Below are 18411 nucleotides of genomic sequence, written 5' to 3' on the forward strand. Positions count from 1 at the left end.
ATGGACGTTATGAATATAGATCGAATTAGGATACAACTGGCTCTTAACAGTGTCCAATGGAAGGCTTTTGATCAGCGATATCGAATCTTCAGATAATGCTACCATAGCGTAGTTAGTTTATGTGAGCTGTCCACAATATTTTAGCCCTCCGTAGCCATTTTGTACAAGGACGGATGCCTCTCAGAATTCGTCAAGACTTCAATGTTATCTTCTTGAGAGAAAGGAGCACCGGTAGAGGAGGAGGTTGGTTCAAGTGGTAACGTTCCACACTTACATTCCCGAGATGCCCGATTCGAATGTTCACCAGGACACCGATTATCCTCAGGTGTTTCATGGTTTCCTCCAGTCTTCCCAGGCAAATTCCTTATGTTAGGCCACAACCACTTCAGTCCAAACACATTCTATTCATTGTTCACTGTGGTCCCACCATTTGGCAGCATAGCATGTAGCAGAGATTTTTAACCTCTTTCAACTCACCGTACACCGAACAAGGCGCTAAAATTGTCAAGGCAACCCAATGGATTTTTAAGAAGAGATTTTATCGTTAAAAAATGAGTAATAAGATTGTGTTTAAAACTTCAGCAGCCAAAATTCTAATCACTGTTGTCTTTAAAAATAATTTTGATTATTAATTTCCTACAGTTTTTTATTCCTCTTTTTTTCCCCTCGCTTCTTTTCGACCTCCCCCCAAACTACCGCAGCAAAGGTATCCCTGTAACAGGCCGTGGAGGCCCATAGGGTTGTGAGACGTTGAGGTTCGTACAGTTTCTAGACAATCGGCTCCCTGTTGGCGGTGAGGTTGTCAGCCTTACGCGTCGGCCGCGCTTTACTCCCCAGGAAAATTATTTAATTGCTGGTACTCGTTTCTGTTAGAGGCTGAGTGGACCCCAGGGCCATAGTGAGGCTGGAAGGATTAGGTAAACTGAAAAAAAATCCACCTCATCGGGATTCGATCCCGCGACCTTCCGGCTTGTAGCCTAGTGCCTCAACCAACTACGCTACCGCGTGCCCCCGAAAAAGAAGAAGAAAAAATAGTGAGTTAATAGAATGGATCTTAGAGAGATAGGATGGGATGGTATTGATTGGATTGATCTGGCTCAGGATAGGGACCGGTGGAGGGCTTTTGTGAACACGGTACTGAACCTTCGGGTTCCATAAAGTGCTGGGAAGTTCTTGAGTAGCTGCAGAATGGGCAGAAGGACTCAGCTCCATGAGTCTGTACATTAATTCTGTGGTTCCTTTAGTGGGTCAAGCTTTCGAAGAAGGCATCAGAGGGTTCCAGAAGGAGAGCAAACCATCTTGAACCAAAACAGATGCTTTACCTAGAACAGCGCGTCTGTTGGCTTGACGAGTGACACTTCCCCACAAAACGACGCAATATTGTCAGCTATGATTTGTGCGCCGAAACCAAAATGATAGAGATATGAATTCTGCGAATAAAATGACACGGCGAGCTGAATTCATGTGCATGGACATATTTACTTTACTCTGAGATCGTACCAAAACTCGCTTAGATGGCAGCAAACAGCCAGTTGTAATTATCAAATCAGTTATTACAAATAATAATTTAAATGCTTTTATGATATACTTTAATTTTTAATGCGACAGCCGCGATAGCATAGTCGGTATAACGATTTGGTGCGGGCTGGAAAACCGAGGGTTGGAGTTCGAGCCCCGATACGGTTAAGAATTTTCTCTTCGTCGTCCGGACCCGCTCTGGGGTCCACCCAACCTCGTGTTCAATGGGTACATGGGGCTCTTTCCCCAGGGTTAAAGCGACCGGGGTCTGAAGCTAACCACTCACCTCCAGCTAGAGCCGAGGTCAAGAAAATGTGGATCTATACATACACGCCTCCATACGTCTTCATGGCTTAATGCTCAATTAGTTAAGCACAAGGACAACTTTACCTTTTCAGTTCTTATTATCTTTTCCGGGTTAAACATCATTTCATTTTTTCGTTTTCCTGTATTTTACAAACGAATATTAAATTGTTGGAGTCTAAAATATTGTGCTTATAATTGTGGAATGAATTAATTTAAATAATTATGAAAGTGAATAATGAATTCCCTGGGGCAAATTCATTCTTAAGGATCTGATGACGATTCATCTCGTCAAGAAATCCCTCCTACTTTCATGGAACTCGAAGTTTCATTACCTTATTCGCAAACGCCCATCACTGGACCCTATCCTGAAACACCTGGATCGGGCCTCAAACCTTCGTATCCTATTCATTTTAGCTATTTAAAAATATTATTCTCTCACATATACATAGGTTTCCGAAGTTACATGTTCCCATCAGGAGTTCCGAATAAATTCTCTGTATCCGATTGGTACTACGTAGCGTCACACCCTACAAGTCCTCCTTTGAGTAAGTAAATGAATAAAAACTCCGTGGCTTTAGTCTGCAAGCGAACTATACCGACCGAGTGACCGCCCTTTGTCGGCAAGGTAAATGCCAACTTTAGCAGGTAAATGAATGAAAAAACGAAAAAGTAAATTACCAATAGCTTTTTAAAACCATCAGAACACAGAAGTCTTCGCAAAGAAGAAGCATTTCAAACTGCGGCATTATGGATACAATCCCAGGAACAAACTAACAATAAGTAAGAAATAAACCAACCCAAAATAAAATAAAAATTGAAAGATTCTCCACTAAAGCAGTTTCACTTAATGGGGAATTTGTAGTGGTCGAAATGGTATTGGCGCAGCTTTGTCCGAGTACTTTGGTTTCCCCTGCCAATTACGATTTCATTAAATGCTCCATTTCTGAAAACTAACATCCAGGACTCGTACAATAGGCCACTTAAAATATAAGTGTCAAGAGATTTGGTGTCTCTACCAAAAAAATAAAAAAATTGGTGCAAAAATATTACGCGTGTTCTCATCTAAGTCTGACCTTGACTAAGTTACTTTCGAAACGACATCAAAATCTGTTCGGTAGGCTATTGATTTTGCTGATTATACATGCTTGGACATGAAGGCATTTCTTAATGATTTGGGCCCCGAGTGCGACTACCGTTACTTTCTGAAGATACAATATATACATTTTAAATACGGCTGTGGTCTCCATAAATTACAGAAATTTAATTTAATTTTTATAAATCTTCCAGAATATCGTTCTTTTGGTTTTTAGACAGTGAAGAACTGTTAAATACAAATTGTGAATAAAATCGATCGAGCTACTTAGGAGTTACAGAGGGGCCCATCCGTACATATAGACAGAAGATGTTCCAGAAACCCTTCCTTTTTTCGTATTCAAGGGAGATGATGATATCTAAGTCGATCAAAAACTCCAGAACTACTTTTCACCATCGCAGTACTTCCTAGTGTCCTACATACGTGAGAAATGGAAACGAAAAGATCAGGATATTTCAGGGGAATCAGCGATTGGTCTGAGATGATGTAATGACGTCACATTCCTGTAGAAAGCAACTTTAATCATTGCTCTAGTTCCAGTGGATCTCTTCACACTTATTTCATGTTAAAATGAACTAGGCAGTGAGGCAGTTAGTGAGGCAGTGAAATACATAACCCTCGGACAGCCTACCGCAATGGCTGCAGGGGCCGACCGGATGTCCGCTGGTTCACCTGCTGTCATGCCATCACACCTGACTGAACTGCGGGCAACCCCATCCGTGGGAACAGCAGAACAGCCACTGTTTTGATTTCAGTTCTCTCGAACTTCGTTTAGAGTGGCCCACCCGACACTCTTGTCAAGACCATTCTTAAGGGAAGGCAGCAAGTTACATCTTCAGAGTACCAATTTCATCGCATTTAGATGCGCTTTTCTAAGCAACCATATACACTAAAAGTTTGTGACGATGCTACATTAGAACAAATATTATGTTTCTGGACATTATCAATCGGCCTGTCTTTATCTAAAAACACGGTCCTGTTTATATTTCAAAACACAACGTTTCGGAGACTGGATTCTCTCTCCGTCTTCAGGTAAAACCTACTCAGTTTGGCCCAATTGATAGAGCTAGTCCCTATCTAGGCCTGAAGATTGGACCCAACTGAGTAGGTTTTACCTGAAGATGGAGACAGAATCCAGTTTCGAATAAGCTGTGTTTTGTAATATAAACAGGACCATGTTCTTAGATAAAGAGAGGACGATGGATAATGTCCAGAAACACAATATTTGAATCACGTACTCCCCAGGTATGACATTTGGCACACCTACTTGAAGGTTCTTTGTATCTGCTGGCGTTTTTAAATAAATATCATAACAGAAAAAACGTTATTAAAGATAAATTCAAATAAAACTGGAAAAGGAAGTAACAGCTATGTAATATGCCAATAATTTCAAATTGTGGAGCTTGTGGTAGCTTAGAAACATTTACCTATATTTGATAAAGTGAACATTTCGAAAGCATGGCCTATCTATCAGTTCAGGGAAATACATCATTGTGGAATTTAGTCAAAGACTTCAGCCATAGAGATCTAGGCGAATAATGTTGAAATAAATTCAAATACCTAGGCGTAACGTGTAAAGATGTGGATTGGATTCAGCTGGAACATGATAGAGACCATGGAAGGGTTGTTGGGAACACTTATAATTATAATATATTTCCCTACCAATTAATATAATCCATTACGATCGGTATCACTACGAGTAACTCATGTGTCAGCGTACGCGTGCTGGCACGTAAGTCATCATCGCTGGATCCCTGTGTAACAGAGACAAGTTTTCTCAGTGATAACATACAGATATGTACGTGGTGATTAAGAAATAATGACGTTTGCGGTGATTACAGTAGCCGTCTTTCTTTTTTTCTACAGCTCGGACATTTGGATCGTAATTTTGAACCCTTCTCAGTCATGGATGCATTTTCTCGTATTCTTTAGGCTTTTGTTGTACTTTGTAGGTAGAGGCCTTGCGTTGGGCCGATCCCACATCTAGTGGGTCCTACCAAATGCGTAGACGATTCAAATATTCATATTATAATTATGGACTGGAACAGGCCAGAGTACCTAATCTGTAAAATTTTAAGATGAAGAAGAAGAAGATGATGGATCATCGCCATCTTTGAGCCGATTGTCTAGGAAATGTGGGAGCCTCAACGTCTCACAACCCTAGGGGCCTTCACGGCCTGTTACAGGGATAGCTTTACCATTTACCTCTACGCCTTCCTAGCGGGTTTTTCTCCCTTCTGACCTCACCAAAAATCTGTTTGCATTCCTCTTCTCTCTTGTGCGTGCTACATGCTCTGCCTATCGCATCCTCCATCATTCTAATTTGTTCTTACCTTAGAGTACAAGCCTAGACAAAGAGTTCGAACTGTGTAATTTTCTCTATTCTCTTTCTACGTATTCGTTCTTATGTCCAAACATTCTCCTGAGCACTATGCTTCCCGCCATTGCCAGTCAATCAGTCCAGCAAATCCAAGGACGTGTCTGCAGAAGTTATCTCTACCTGCCCCCAGCGTACCACTGCTCTGATTGCCAGCCCTGTGCTCGCCAGCCATCTGTTGCGGTGTTGCGGCAGGAAGTCAGGAGATGGGCAGAAACGCCTCATGTCTTCAATGAGGGGCGGATCTACCTCCCTTGTAGAATTTTCTTGGTAACCTTCGGAAACAGTTCTATCAATTTTGATGATGCTGTCCACGGCTTGTCCTTAAGAGAGAGAGAGGAGAAAACTACAAGATGTAGAGGACAGAATTCATGGAACTACTAATTATTTAAAAACTATTGAACTAACTCTTTTGGAAGGTAAAAAAGGTAAAGCTGTCCCTGTGCTTCACTAATTAAGCACTACGCCATGAAGGCGTGTGGGGGGATGGATGTATAGATTCACATTTTCTTGTCCTCGGCACTAGTTGGAGGTGAGTGGTCAGCTTCACGCCACGGCCGCTTTACCCCCGATGAAAGAGCCCTTGTACCCACTGGATAGGAGGTTTGGTGGACCCCAGAGCCTGCCTGGACGAACTGTAGAAGAGAAAATTCTTACCCCCACCGGGACTTGAACTCGGACCACTCGGTCGTCCAGCCCGTAGCCAGTCGCTATGCCGACTACGTTATCCCGGCTCCTCTTTGGGAAAGTGTTTCACTGTTCAGTGAAAACAGCACAGCAGCCCCGAGCAAACCCTGGAAGATATAAAGAACATCCACATCAAGATAGACAGGTGGCACAATATCTGCCCCATACAAGAGGGAAGATGGGAGGACGAACACGAGCCTGAATGATTTATGAATTTTAATTATTGACAATGTAAAAAATTTGTAATTAGCATCAAGAAATTTTAAATAATTTTTTTAAAACTTTACATTCCGAGGAAACTGCTGTGTTTGTGAAATATTCTATTTTGTGTACTATGTATTGTAACATATAAGTGTACGTACTTTACGTCTGAACAACTTATGTGAAGGGGGTTTCCTATTTGTAGTGATGTTTGCCTTCTGAAGATGGTCCGCACAGACCGAAACATGTAAGGGTGTTAAGTTTTCATGTAGCAATAAACTTACAGGTCACATTGGACGGAGTGATTTATATTTGTGAATGATATCCATTAGCTCACAGTCGGCCTTGAGAAAGTGCGCAACAGCTTCCATTTTATTTATTTTATTTATTTAACTCAAATTTTCATTGCCGCGTTAACAAGAGTCCGCTATTGGACCCTATTATAAGTCAATTGACTCTAGTGCGTGTAAATCTGAATTACTTAAGATCCACATTAATATCATCACTCCACTTATGCTTAGATCTCGGAAGAGATGAGATAACTTCAGGTTCTCCTACTAAAATTGTTACGTTTCTCTCATCCCATGGTGGATACATTTCAGGGTCGCCGCATCCTCCATGAGTTGATGACACTAATAATAATTTTTGAAGAATACAAATTATGAAGCTACTCGTTACGTAATTTTCTCTATCCTCCTATCGCTTCATCTTTCAAAATTTGAAATATGCACCCCAGAACTCTGTTCTAAAATGCTTTCAGTCTGCGTTCTTCCTCATCTGGTAATTATTCTCAAATTAATTTTGTGTGAAATGTAGTTGTTCATATCTAGAGTTAGCACTTGCTTAACTACCGAACATGTAGCACTTCTTGGTTCGGTCTCTGCTGTTGAGTAGCGCTCTCAAATATCCATGCTCAGCAGCACGAGGGCAAATATTCGTAAAATTGTCCCTGTGTTTAATAAATAAGCACTACGCCATGAAGATGCACGGGGAAGTTTATGTACTAATACTGTTATTATTTTGGTTGTTTTCAGAATAAAACTGAAGAAGGACTCTTCGACATGATGTGTGATAACGGGTGCAGAATAGAACACGTAAGTTGTCACTTGCAGACATATTACTTTTTTAGTCTATCCCGTGATAATACGACATAAACATTTACGACAGCCCTTAAAAAACTTCATTTAAAATATATTGAAGGAAAATAGAAATTCCTCGTCATTAACAGTGTTGTAAGATTTTAGTTCCTCTTTATATATCATTATGGTGAAACTGTGACTAAAGTGAGAGAACAAACTGCTCAAGACTACTCATGAGCCAGTTTCAACCAAATCTCACATTTTTAATGTACTAGTATCACACTGACGTGTATCTTCATGTTATCATGCCATTTCCTTTGTTTTCCAAGTAACTGTTTCCTAAGAGGTTTATCCAACAGAATTCTGTCTTCCATACCAGCAACATGCACAGCCCAGATGGCATTGTCTTCATATTAGTCTTTACTATGCATTCTGCATAAATCAAACAGCGCCTATCTGCGATTTAAGGTTCTTGCGGTCGTGTTTTTTATTGTTAGTGGGGTGAGACTAAGTCCTTTGTACTGCGGCCATTTCTGACCTATTGTACCAGCCCCAGATGATAGATGAGGGTGACTGTGGAGAAGATTTGCAGGGGAAACCGAAATACTCGGAGAAAACTTACCCCAGCGCCACTTTGTCCACCACAAATCCCACTTGACCAGACCCGGTATCGAACCCGGGCCGCCGCGGTTGGAATCCAGCGACTAACCGCTTGAGCCATGGCGCGGCCAACCGCGGCCGTCGTTAAGATGACTACTGTCTTCTGGGACATGACACAGTGTACGTTTGGTAGGCAGGTACCCATATTACTGATGAACCTATTACATCCATCTCGGGGTTCTGGCCTCAAAATGGGGCGGCACTTCTCCCCAATATTGCACACATCTAGCAGATTACACAGTGTCACACCCCAGCAGACAGTGGTCTTCACGCATTTCCTCATTGTGTTATATCCCAGAGTGTTTCCTTCGTCCTTCATAATTCGAAATATGTTACTGGATAATCTTTTAAATATCTGTCCTTTTGCCAAGTAAGGGACCATATATCACACCCATAGAAAGTAGTAAGGGGGTACGCGGTATCGTAATTGGTTGAGGCACTATGCTAGAAGACGGTAGGTCGCGGGTTCGATTCCCGATTAGATCATTGGATTTTTTAATTGCCCTAACACTTCCAGCCGCATTATGGCCCTGGGGCTGACTCAGCCTCTAGCAGAAATGAGTATCAGGAATGTTCCTGCGGGGTAAAGGGCGGCCGACGCGTAAGGCTGACAACCTCACCGCCATCTGTGAGCCGATTGTCTAGAAAATATGGGGGCCTCGACATCTGACAACCCTATGGGCCTCCACTGTCTGTTACATGGAGGGCCTTTTTTTTTCCTGTGGCGCTACAGCCACAATTTTGGCTTAGGACTACCTCCATGAAACTCTCCGTTTCACTTCGGTTTACTAGATCTTACACATACGGTAGGACTCCTTGGGCGGGTGATCAGCTCGTCGCAAGGCCTCTACCTGTAGACAAACATCCATGCCCTGAGTGGGATTGGAACCCACGATCCCGGCTTCCGAGCGAGCGAAGACAGTGCATGCCTTAGACCGCTCGGCTACCGTGAACAGGGAGAGCCTTACCTTTCACAAAATAATTTATGAAGTCGTGTAATAGACCCCGAAGATGTAATGTCAATAGCTCCAGGGCCATACATTGTTGATCCTATGCACTGAAATCCATTTCACTTAGTGAGAACCTATTTCCATAAGAGCCACTTTAAGGCAGTTTTCCCATATCTTTGCAAGCTTCTTCCTCACCAAAATTTTGTATGTGCTATCTGTTTCCCTAAATCTCCACTACGTCGCAACTTCATGATAATGTTTAAACTTATATCCACAGAACTCTTTGGAATTCCTAAGAAGACCAGCGAATGACAGTTTGAGAACCATTCGCATAAGAGACTTCTTTAAAATGAGGCATTCCTTGTGTGCAGAAACTGTGACAATAATAATACTATGTTAACCTTTGGCCACCGATAACCTGATATCAAGGTTATATAGATGCGACGTCATCTGTCTCATAGCGTCGCAGTCCAAAACAAATGAGTCGTATTCTGAACTGCGCCTGTCGGTCAGTCCGCAAGTTTCAACTCCGAAATTTCTTACACGAATTCACTGAAGCCCGCACTAAAAGTTCTCCAATTTCATTTTGGTTCATATGTGTATCATACAATCCCTACTTTACATGACCTTCAAAGCTTACACCGTAAAGTTTTAAAAGTACGAAACGCTTCTCCTATGTCATGAAAAAAATTGCATATGACGTAAAACATGGAGCTCATGGGCATCTACGAGTTGTATTTCAAAGGGGCTTTGTTCGTGAATGCTTGACAGAATAAAAAAAAACATAATTTATTATCCAACAGTGTCATGTTTCGTGCCTAAAGCGTTTTTGATGATGTACTTCCTCATCAGGTAGTGAAATATATCGTTACGTCATCGCTAGAAAGTTATTCAATATTGAGAACCAAAATTACAATAAAAGAGTCTACGTGTAAGTAGATTCCTAAGGATTCTGACGATGGTGTATAATACTAAGAATTACTAGGTACTACATGTCTTCACAAACGTTTCCATTTTCTCTATTCATTGGTGATCATGTACTTGGTTTTGTTGGCTAGGTCTGTAGCATAAATTTTGATCTCATTTTCTATCCTAGTTCCACGCATGCGTGTGCTTTATAACCATTTTTATTGCATATTTTCTTACTATCTCTGTCCGAATTAGCCTGGTCTGAGGTGTTTAAATATCTGTAGTAAATCTGACAGGGATTGCCCAGTGATTGTGGTTAGATCTTTCTAAGGGACTTAATAGAGTAAGTGCCTTCTGCACCTCACCTGAGGACGGAATCAGATACAGTTTCCGAAACGTTGTGTTCACTAGTTTCTAGAATACCGGACGATGGACAAAGTCCAAAAACCCAAAAATTCTGGGAAGAATAAATAGTTGAAAACGCGGGACTTTTCTTCCGCGAGGTTTCTATTCAATATACGAGCATGATATACCCTCTGCCTTAAACAGAGTATGCCCCTGAGTGTAACTGACTTTAGAGAAATGAAAGTCTGTTTGTAGAAAGTAAATTCAAAGTTACATCGCAGACAACTAATTTACAATATAGGCGAGGATCATTAGAGACCAACTTTTCAATCGTATTGTGCTATATACTAGCATAAATCCCTTTAAAAATTTAACGGAAAACTGTTAGAAACAGACTTCTGTTTGACAGCTGTTTGGAAAGGCCTACTAAGACATTAGACTACATAGAATAACAGTAACTACTAAGGATAATGATATCTAGAGGAAAGGAGGAACTGTAATATCGACTCAAACCTATCTTCTACTTTTTCCATCTTCGTTATAACATTTGTAACGATTATCCCACATTTATAAGGACAGAAAGTACGCCGTAGTAATTTATATATTATGTGCCCTTACGTAATTGTTGTAATTCCAAGTATCTTGAATCCGCTCTCACTTCTGAGGTTCCCATTAACACCATCTTCACGCATTCATCTCTCCAGCGTGTTCCGGCTTCAGATGCACTTCTTAATAAAAGCCTACTACGCTGCAAATCAATCCCTCCTGATCACTACCATGAAGTGTCCTTGGAAAACTGGTATTCTAGATCGCTTTCAAATATTCTGTCATCTTATTGTTGTCTCTTTTCTCTCTCTTAACCCATCGCCATATGAGCCGGGATATTGCATTCGGTATAGCAACTGGCTATGGGTTTGACGACCGAGGGGCTGGAGCTCGAGTCCCGATAGGGGAAATATTTTTCGTCTCTCCACATAGTCCAGACCAAATCTGGAACCCACCCAACCTCCTACCCACTGGGTACCGGGTGCTCTTTCCCCGCCGCTGAGTGAGGCTTATCATTCACCTCCAAATTATGCCGAGGTCAAGAATACGTGGATCAATACATCTACGCCCCCACACGTCTTCCTGGCGTGGTGCTTAATTAATTAAGCGCAGGGACTACTTTACCTTTTACGTTTAAATGTAACATATTTTGAGTACTACACAGAAAGAATTAATGCAAAACGTACTTTCAGTTGCTTCCTTTTTGTGGTTTATTTTACAACAAACAAAAAACTCCGTGGTTTTAGTCCGCAAGCGAACTATACGACCGAGCGACCGCGGCTTGCCGGCGAAGTTTTTTCTTAATTCGCTTAGTGGGGGGTGGAGTCCAACTGGGTTCACTCAGCACGTCGGCCACTGATTGGCCTATTGTAGCCTGCCCCAGGTGATTATGATGTAGATACTTTGGTGGAATAAAGATTGGCAGGGGAAACCGAAGTACTCTGAGAAATCCGCCAATTTGCCCACCACAAATCCCACTTGACCAGACCCGGGATGGAACCCGGGCCGCCGCGGTGGGAAGCCAGCGACTAACCGCTTGAGCTATGAAGCGGCTTTGTCGACGAAGTTAGTGCCAAACTGTGTGCTCTAGTGGTCTCAGAGTTCCTGGATACATATCCTGAGGTTCCGGGTTCGATTCTCGGGCATACCAGATTTTTTTAGAAGTAGTGGGTCTGGAACGGGGTCCAGTCATCCTCTTGAGGATAACTGAGCTCTTTCAATGAAATAGCGGAGCCGGTCTAGAAAATCTAAATTAACGGCCGCGGGAATTCGTTGCTTTTACCACGCGACACCCTCTATCCGCAAAAGTTGGCATTTTATTATACAACGCTGTGAGTATTTGCTGGTAGACTATGGTTGATGTACGATGAATTAGGATTTGGAAGGAAACGGCAATGCCTGGATGGATGAGATCAGCCACGGGAAACTTCAGTCAACACAGTCGGTATCGTGACTGAGAATCAAACCGAGCACCTCCAGAATACAAACATAAAAAGTCACCCCGACACCATCCCGCTGGAGTAGTTCATTTTGATGTGAACAATCAATCTACATCAAACCACTGATCTGACTACCTGACAAGATCTAAAAGTTTGTGACGATGTTACATTGTTGAGTAAAAGAAGTAGAGGAAAGCTATCCCTGTACCAGGCCGTAAAGGCCCATAGGGTTGTGAGACGTTGAGCATCCTATATTATCTAGACAATCGGCTCAAAGATGGCGGTAAGGTTGTCAGTCTTACTCCCCAGGAAAATTATTTAATTAATTCCTGGTACTCATTTCTGTTAGAGGCTGAGTCGACCCCAGGGCCGCGACCTTCCGGCTTGTAGCATAGTGCCTCAACCAACTATGCTATGGTAAAAATATTATATTTTGGACATTATCCCACGTCTTGTTTCTATGTAAAAGAACGACCTGTTTATTTTTCAAAACACAACGTTTTGGAGACTGGATTCTGTCTCCATCTTCAGGTAGAACCTGAGATAGGGAGTAGCTCTATCGATTGGGGCCAAACTGAGTAATTAATTTGTAAATACCTGACAGTTCTGCTTGCATTTTGCTTTTATTTATATTTGTTTATACGTAAATGTAGAGTAGACGTGCAGAAGTATCTCTGAAGGAACCAAGAGACCGAAATGTTTCTGGGTGTATGAAGCATTTGATTCGAATCGAGTATTTCAGGGCGACAATAGCTTAAGTACATCCATCTCGTTACTGTAGACTCTGTAAGCTTTCAGACTGATATCGCGTGACACCAATAAACTCTAGACCTTTGTATTCGGATGAGTGGCGAATTAGGAACCAGACAAGTATGACACTGCCTGCTAAGATATTATGAAGATTAAACGAGCTAACTATGGATTCAGGTTATGTAAGTTCACTGAAGTACTGGGCTATTTAAAGACTCTTTATCAACTCCACAAGTTACATAACGTTGAAAGACAGGATGATGGTGCACTGTGTTGAACCTTCTCAGAAAATGGCCTAATTGCAGGATATTTTTGTAATTTATGAATATGAAAATTTCTAATTCAAAATGGAGAATTTCTTAATATTATTCGTCTTCCAAGTCAAGGATTGGAGATACAAATCCAGTCAACAGATCTTGATATCTGAACCAACTTCTGGGTCTTCATAAGTCTGCTACCCTTTGGAATTATACATAGGGGTGGGACAAAATAATAGAAACACTATATATACTGTACATGGTGTACATGAATCTATAATCGAACCTAACAAGGTTCCTACAAAACATGCCATCCCACAGACAGCAACGTTTGGGCAGACAAAAGCAAGTAACAACTGTAAAGTACGTAAGATTTGAGTGTTTCACGGCAGTGACTATGGAGAAAGCAGTCTCCTGGGATATGGCGCCGTATAGATATTGTGTTAACCGACGTTTCGGAAGAAAATATCGCCTCCATCTTCAGGGTAGAAGAAAAAAGATGATCCGCGAGCGAGTAACAAGCGTGAGCAGGTGCACCTGCTGAAGATGGAGGCGATACGTTCCTCCGAAACGTCGGTTAACACAATATCTACACGGCACCACATCCCAGAAGACTGCTTTCTTCAACTATAAAGTAGGTTTAATATTTGCTCAGATCTTACATGAAAAGTCTTCGCCATTTTATACACGGAATATATTGCTTTTTTATGATTCTAAAAATGAGCGGCAATTATTTGCCTATACCGCATTAACCGATTGGTCTTTGTAATGAGATGTGTGTTTCCTTTGAGGTGGAACTGAATTCTTAAGCAATTTGGAAAATAACCTCGTGTTTAACGGCCAACTCGATCAAGGTATTGCGCGGTTTTGCTCGATCTTAAATCAGATGCCGAATTGTTACCCAAATTCCGCGTTCCACTGCATGCTACACATGCAGCCCTCCCAATGTTATTCAAAATTTCGCATTGATGTAGCCCTCAGGATTTTGAAACAAAGTTTCACTCTAATGTGGCCTTTCCAGCGTTGATATCAAAATAATTCTGATCATTTGCAGTAAAACCCCGCATCAACTTATGTCCTCTGCTCATGATAACGCTCGCATCCTAAAACATTACATTTTTATTTCTAAAACTTTATCTATCTATGGCTCTATAGCCCTTTGTTTGACCTTGGCCTTTTTCTTCCCCTAGTTTCTTGATCTTTTTACACAGATGACAGGACTCACTGGACTGGGTATCAGCCCGTCGCAAAGCAACTATCTGCACACAGGAGAGCTCAAACACAGAACAAACGCATACAGACATCCATGCTTCCAGTGTGAGATTCGAACTAACGACACCAGTGTTTAAGCGGCCGAATACAGTTCATACATTAGACCGCGCGGCCACTGTGATCGGCCTTCTAAAGCTTTACTCTCTCCTAAACGTACCTTTGCCAGAAGGACGGGCGGACGCTGCCTGGAAACCTTCAAAACGGGGGGGGGGAAGGTTTTCTTGCCCCTCCCCCCAAAATGTAGAGTCTCTCACTACCCCCTCCCACCGTCACGACTCTCTCACCTCACTCTTTCTCTTTTTTTCGTGTCTAAAATGATTAGGAATTTTGGGGAAAAAATATGTATATAACAAGATATACCGGCGCTCGCCTGAAGATGCTGAGGACAACTACAAGAAGATCGGTCAGGACAACTTCACAACGACTGGAACCCAGCACCTTCACCGCTTCCCTAACCTGCTCGGTGTTAAGGCGAAAGAAACTAATATAAATTATTCATCTAAATAAATCATATATCATGACTATTCATAAAAGCAGTAAAACAAGAACCTGGGCTTAAAAATGAGTAAGTAAAACATTGTATATGTGGATACCCAACTGAAGATAACCAGTTATAAGTCGAAACATGCGTGAGTAATGTAATAGAGTTGAAACGTTTGCTTGGATGTTTTTATATAATAAATATTTTGAAAGAGACTTAGAGGGTTTCAGACACTTGACCTCTCCCTACTGACCTCAGTGACCTCCTAACAGTAGCACCTCTCCCCGCACAGCCCATCAGCTCAACTTCGTTATTAATTAGAGTAATCTTAACCGGGCCACACTTAATGTAATAGATGGTGCTGTAACAAGCGTGCTCCAAAGTGGTATGCATTTTGTTTGTGTATCAGTCTTAATAATGACCGCCTCTGTGGTTTAGTGGTCGTTCGATTCCCGGGGATACTAGATTTTCTGAGAAGTAGTGGGTCTGGAACTGGGTCCATTAATCCTCACTCTTTTCACAGCACAGCAGCCACAAGCAAACCCTGGAAGATATAAAGAACCTCCACATCAAGATAGACAGGTGGCACAATATCTGCCCCATACAAGAGGGACGATGGGAGGACGAACACGAGCCTGCACGGTTTATGAATTTTAATTATTGACAAAGCAAAATTTTTAATTAGCATCAAGAAATTTTAAATAATTTTTAAAAACATTACATTCCCAGGAAACTGCTGTGTTTGTGAAATGTTCTATTTTGAGTACTATGCATTGTAACATATAAGTGTACGTACTTTACGTCTAAACAACTTATGTGAAGGTGGTTTCCTATTTGTAGTGATGTTTGCCCTCTGAAGATGGTCCGCAGAGACCGAAACGTGTAAGGGTGTTAAGTTTTTCATGTAATAATAAACTTACAGGTCACATTGGACGGCGTGATTTATATTTGTAATTGTTAGTGTGACGGACCAGAATGAAACAAATAAAAAAAAAGTTGTCAGATAACATTAACGTGTGCTTTAATTGGTTGTACTTCCCGCTAATATTTCTTATATATTTTACAGACATTTCGATTAGTAAGGAATCTCTATAAGCCAGCTTTGTTTCAAACACCCTAATTAAGAAATAACATTGTCAACGCACTCTCAGTTTTGATACGGTAATTCAGAAACACTTCAACCTTTAGAATCTACGGATTTGGGTTAGCTCTTTCTAACGGACCCAGCAGAGTAGGTGTCTCCCCATTACCTGAGGGCGGAAACAAGTCCAGCATCTGAAACGTTGTGTTGTCTAGTGTTCGTTAGAATTGTTGAGGAGAATATCTGGACCAAAGCGAGATGAAGTCATAGGAAGTTGGAGAAAACTGCACAATGAGGAGCTTCATGACTTGTACTCTTCTCCAAGTATAATTAGAATGATCAAGTCAAGGAGGATGAGGTGGGCAGGTCATGTAGCACGAATGGGGGAGACGAGGAATGTGTATAGGATATTGGTGGTAAAGCCAGAAGGAAAGAGACCACAGGGAAGACCAAGGCGTATGTGGGTGGACAATATTAGAATGGATCTTAGAGAGATAGGGTGGTATGGATTGGATAGATCTGGCTCAGGATAGGGACCAGTGGAGGGCTCTTGTGAACACGGTGATGAACCTTCGGGTTCCATAAAATGCTGGGAAATTCTTGAGTAGCTGCAGAATTGGCGGCTGCTCCAGAAGGGCTCAGCTCCATAAGTAAGTAAGTAAGTAAGTAAGTAAGTGTTCGTTAGAATATAGGACGATGGACAAAGTCCAAATTTCCATTAAACCCGAGTGTCAACAGTGGTTATAATTATTTTCTCGCTTTGTACTTCAAATGGACTTCCCTATAGTACCTGTAAGTTATGATCTACCTGTTGAAACGCAGTGTAAATATGTCACCATATTAATTTGCTGTGTCAAGTCATGACGATTAACTGTATCGGCACATCTGCCGTTGTTACCCTTAACTCCACAGTTCTCGCAACCCAGAAGGTCACGCAGTTGTCGTATTGTTATCATATTATTGTTGACAAGGGGTTGAAGAGTGGCCTACAAGTTGAAATGATCTCGAAATGCATGACCTTTTTGCCGAGTGTCATGAATATCAGATAATTATCGTCTGCAACGATAATGTAAAATGGCGCTGACGCGGAGAGATACATTTCGTGGGTAGAATACTTCGGAGCCTGGTGTTGCATTTAAAGAAATTAGCAGGAAGTTTACAGACAACACGTGTTCAGATCGGTAACAACCCAACATATGCTTCATGATTTCACTCTTTACTATATTCTCTTCCTAACACGAAGCCACAAACCTATACAAATAACAATCGAACTCCTTCCGGTTGTAGGAAGGAAGTTGAACAAACACGGGGAATCCCACTCGACTTTGCTGCTATCGAATATCGCATCGGATTCTTTTGTTTGCAATTCTGATCCGTACGAAAGTAATTTGTAGGATTTCCAATAATGGGGACCATGTATCTCTCCCGTAACTCTAGAACCACGAATTTAAAGTGCAGGCCTTTAAGGAGATAGCGTCACTCACAGAAGTAAGTGGTCAGATTCATGATCTGGCCATTTTATCCTCGGTGTCCACTGAATAAAAATCACCCATAGTCGGTCTAGACTTTAAGGTAAAGATAAGAAGCCCTACAATTTCCGGGAGTCAAACTTCGGTCCTGCACCACATAGAGAGCCACTTTAGTGACAGAATACATTCCTTCCTATTGTGAGGTTAATTAGAATGGCCAGATCGAGGAGAATGAGATGAATGAACAGCCATAGGGAAGGTGGAAAATGAATTACGGTCGTAACATCTTAAGGGAACAGGCCACTGTGAGCAGGAGCAACTGGAATATTGCACTTGAGCGTTCTGTTCTGCTGTCTTCACTTATGCACCTAAGTAGCGTCAACACAAATTAGGCAATTATTATTAATTTTATACCATTATTCACATAATTATTTCGAACTTGTTGCACATTATTAGGCTACAGAATATTAATTCTGACTAATTGCAGTGGGTTTCCAGTTGTATAAAATTTAAGGTTTCTGTAAGGCCGCGCCATAGTTCAAGCGGTTTGTCGCTGGCTTCCCACTGCGGCGGCCCGGGTTAGATCCCGAGTCTGGTCAAGTGGGATTTGTGGTGGACAAAGTGGCGCTGGGGCAGGTTTTCTCCGAGTACTTCGGTTTCCCCTNTCCATAACAATGTCTCACGGGTCTATATTCTTAGCCAATCAAATCCAGTTTACACACACACACACACATACACACACACACACATATATATATATATATATAGCTTATATAAATCATTATAAAATCAAAAAATATTGTTAAATAATTAGCATATTGTATCATGCTACTCATATCACTATTACAATGTCAGGACTGCACAACAGGAATCGCTTCTGATGCCTATTTACATATATATATATATATATCACATGCCATTAATTATTCACTCTTAGATTCTGTGAATCCTCAGTGCCTGTCATGCTATTTTGACCATTTTCATTATGTAC

The 18411-nt window shown here is 41.5% G+C and overlaps 1 protein-coding gene across 3 annotated transcripts in view; it reads left to right on the plus strand.

The window, feature by feature from the left end:
* LOC111864934 (proto-oncogene tyrosine-protein kinase ROS) overlaps window positions 1–18411 on the plus strand; it is a 133100-nt gene that overhangs the window by 15150 nt on the left and 99539 nt on the right. For all 3 annotated transcript variants that reach the window (XM_023852564.2, XM_023852565.2, XM_023852566.2), the window contains exon 2: window positions 7217–7276. In XM_023852564.2, the coding sequence (XP_023708332.1) occupies window positions 7217–7276 (60 nt within the window). The remainder of the gene's footprint in view (window positions 1–7216; window positions 7277–18411) is intronic.

Source organism: Cryptotermes secundus, unplaced genomic scaffold, assembly GCF_002891405.2.
Source record: "Cryptotermes secundus unplaced genomic scaffold, Csec_1.0 scaffold62, whole genome shotgun sequence".
Classification (NCBI taxonomy): domain Eukaryota; kingdom Metazoa; phylum Arthropoda; class Insecta; order Blattodea; family Kalotermitidae; genus Cryptotermes; species Cryptotermes secundus.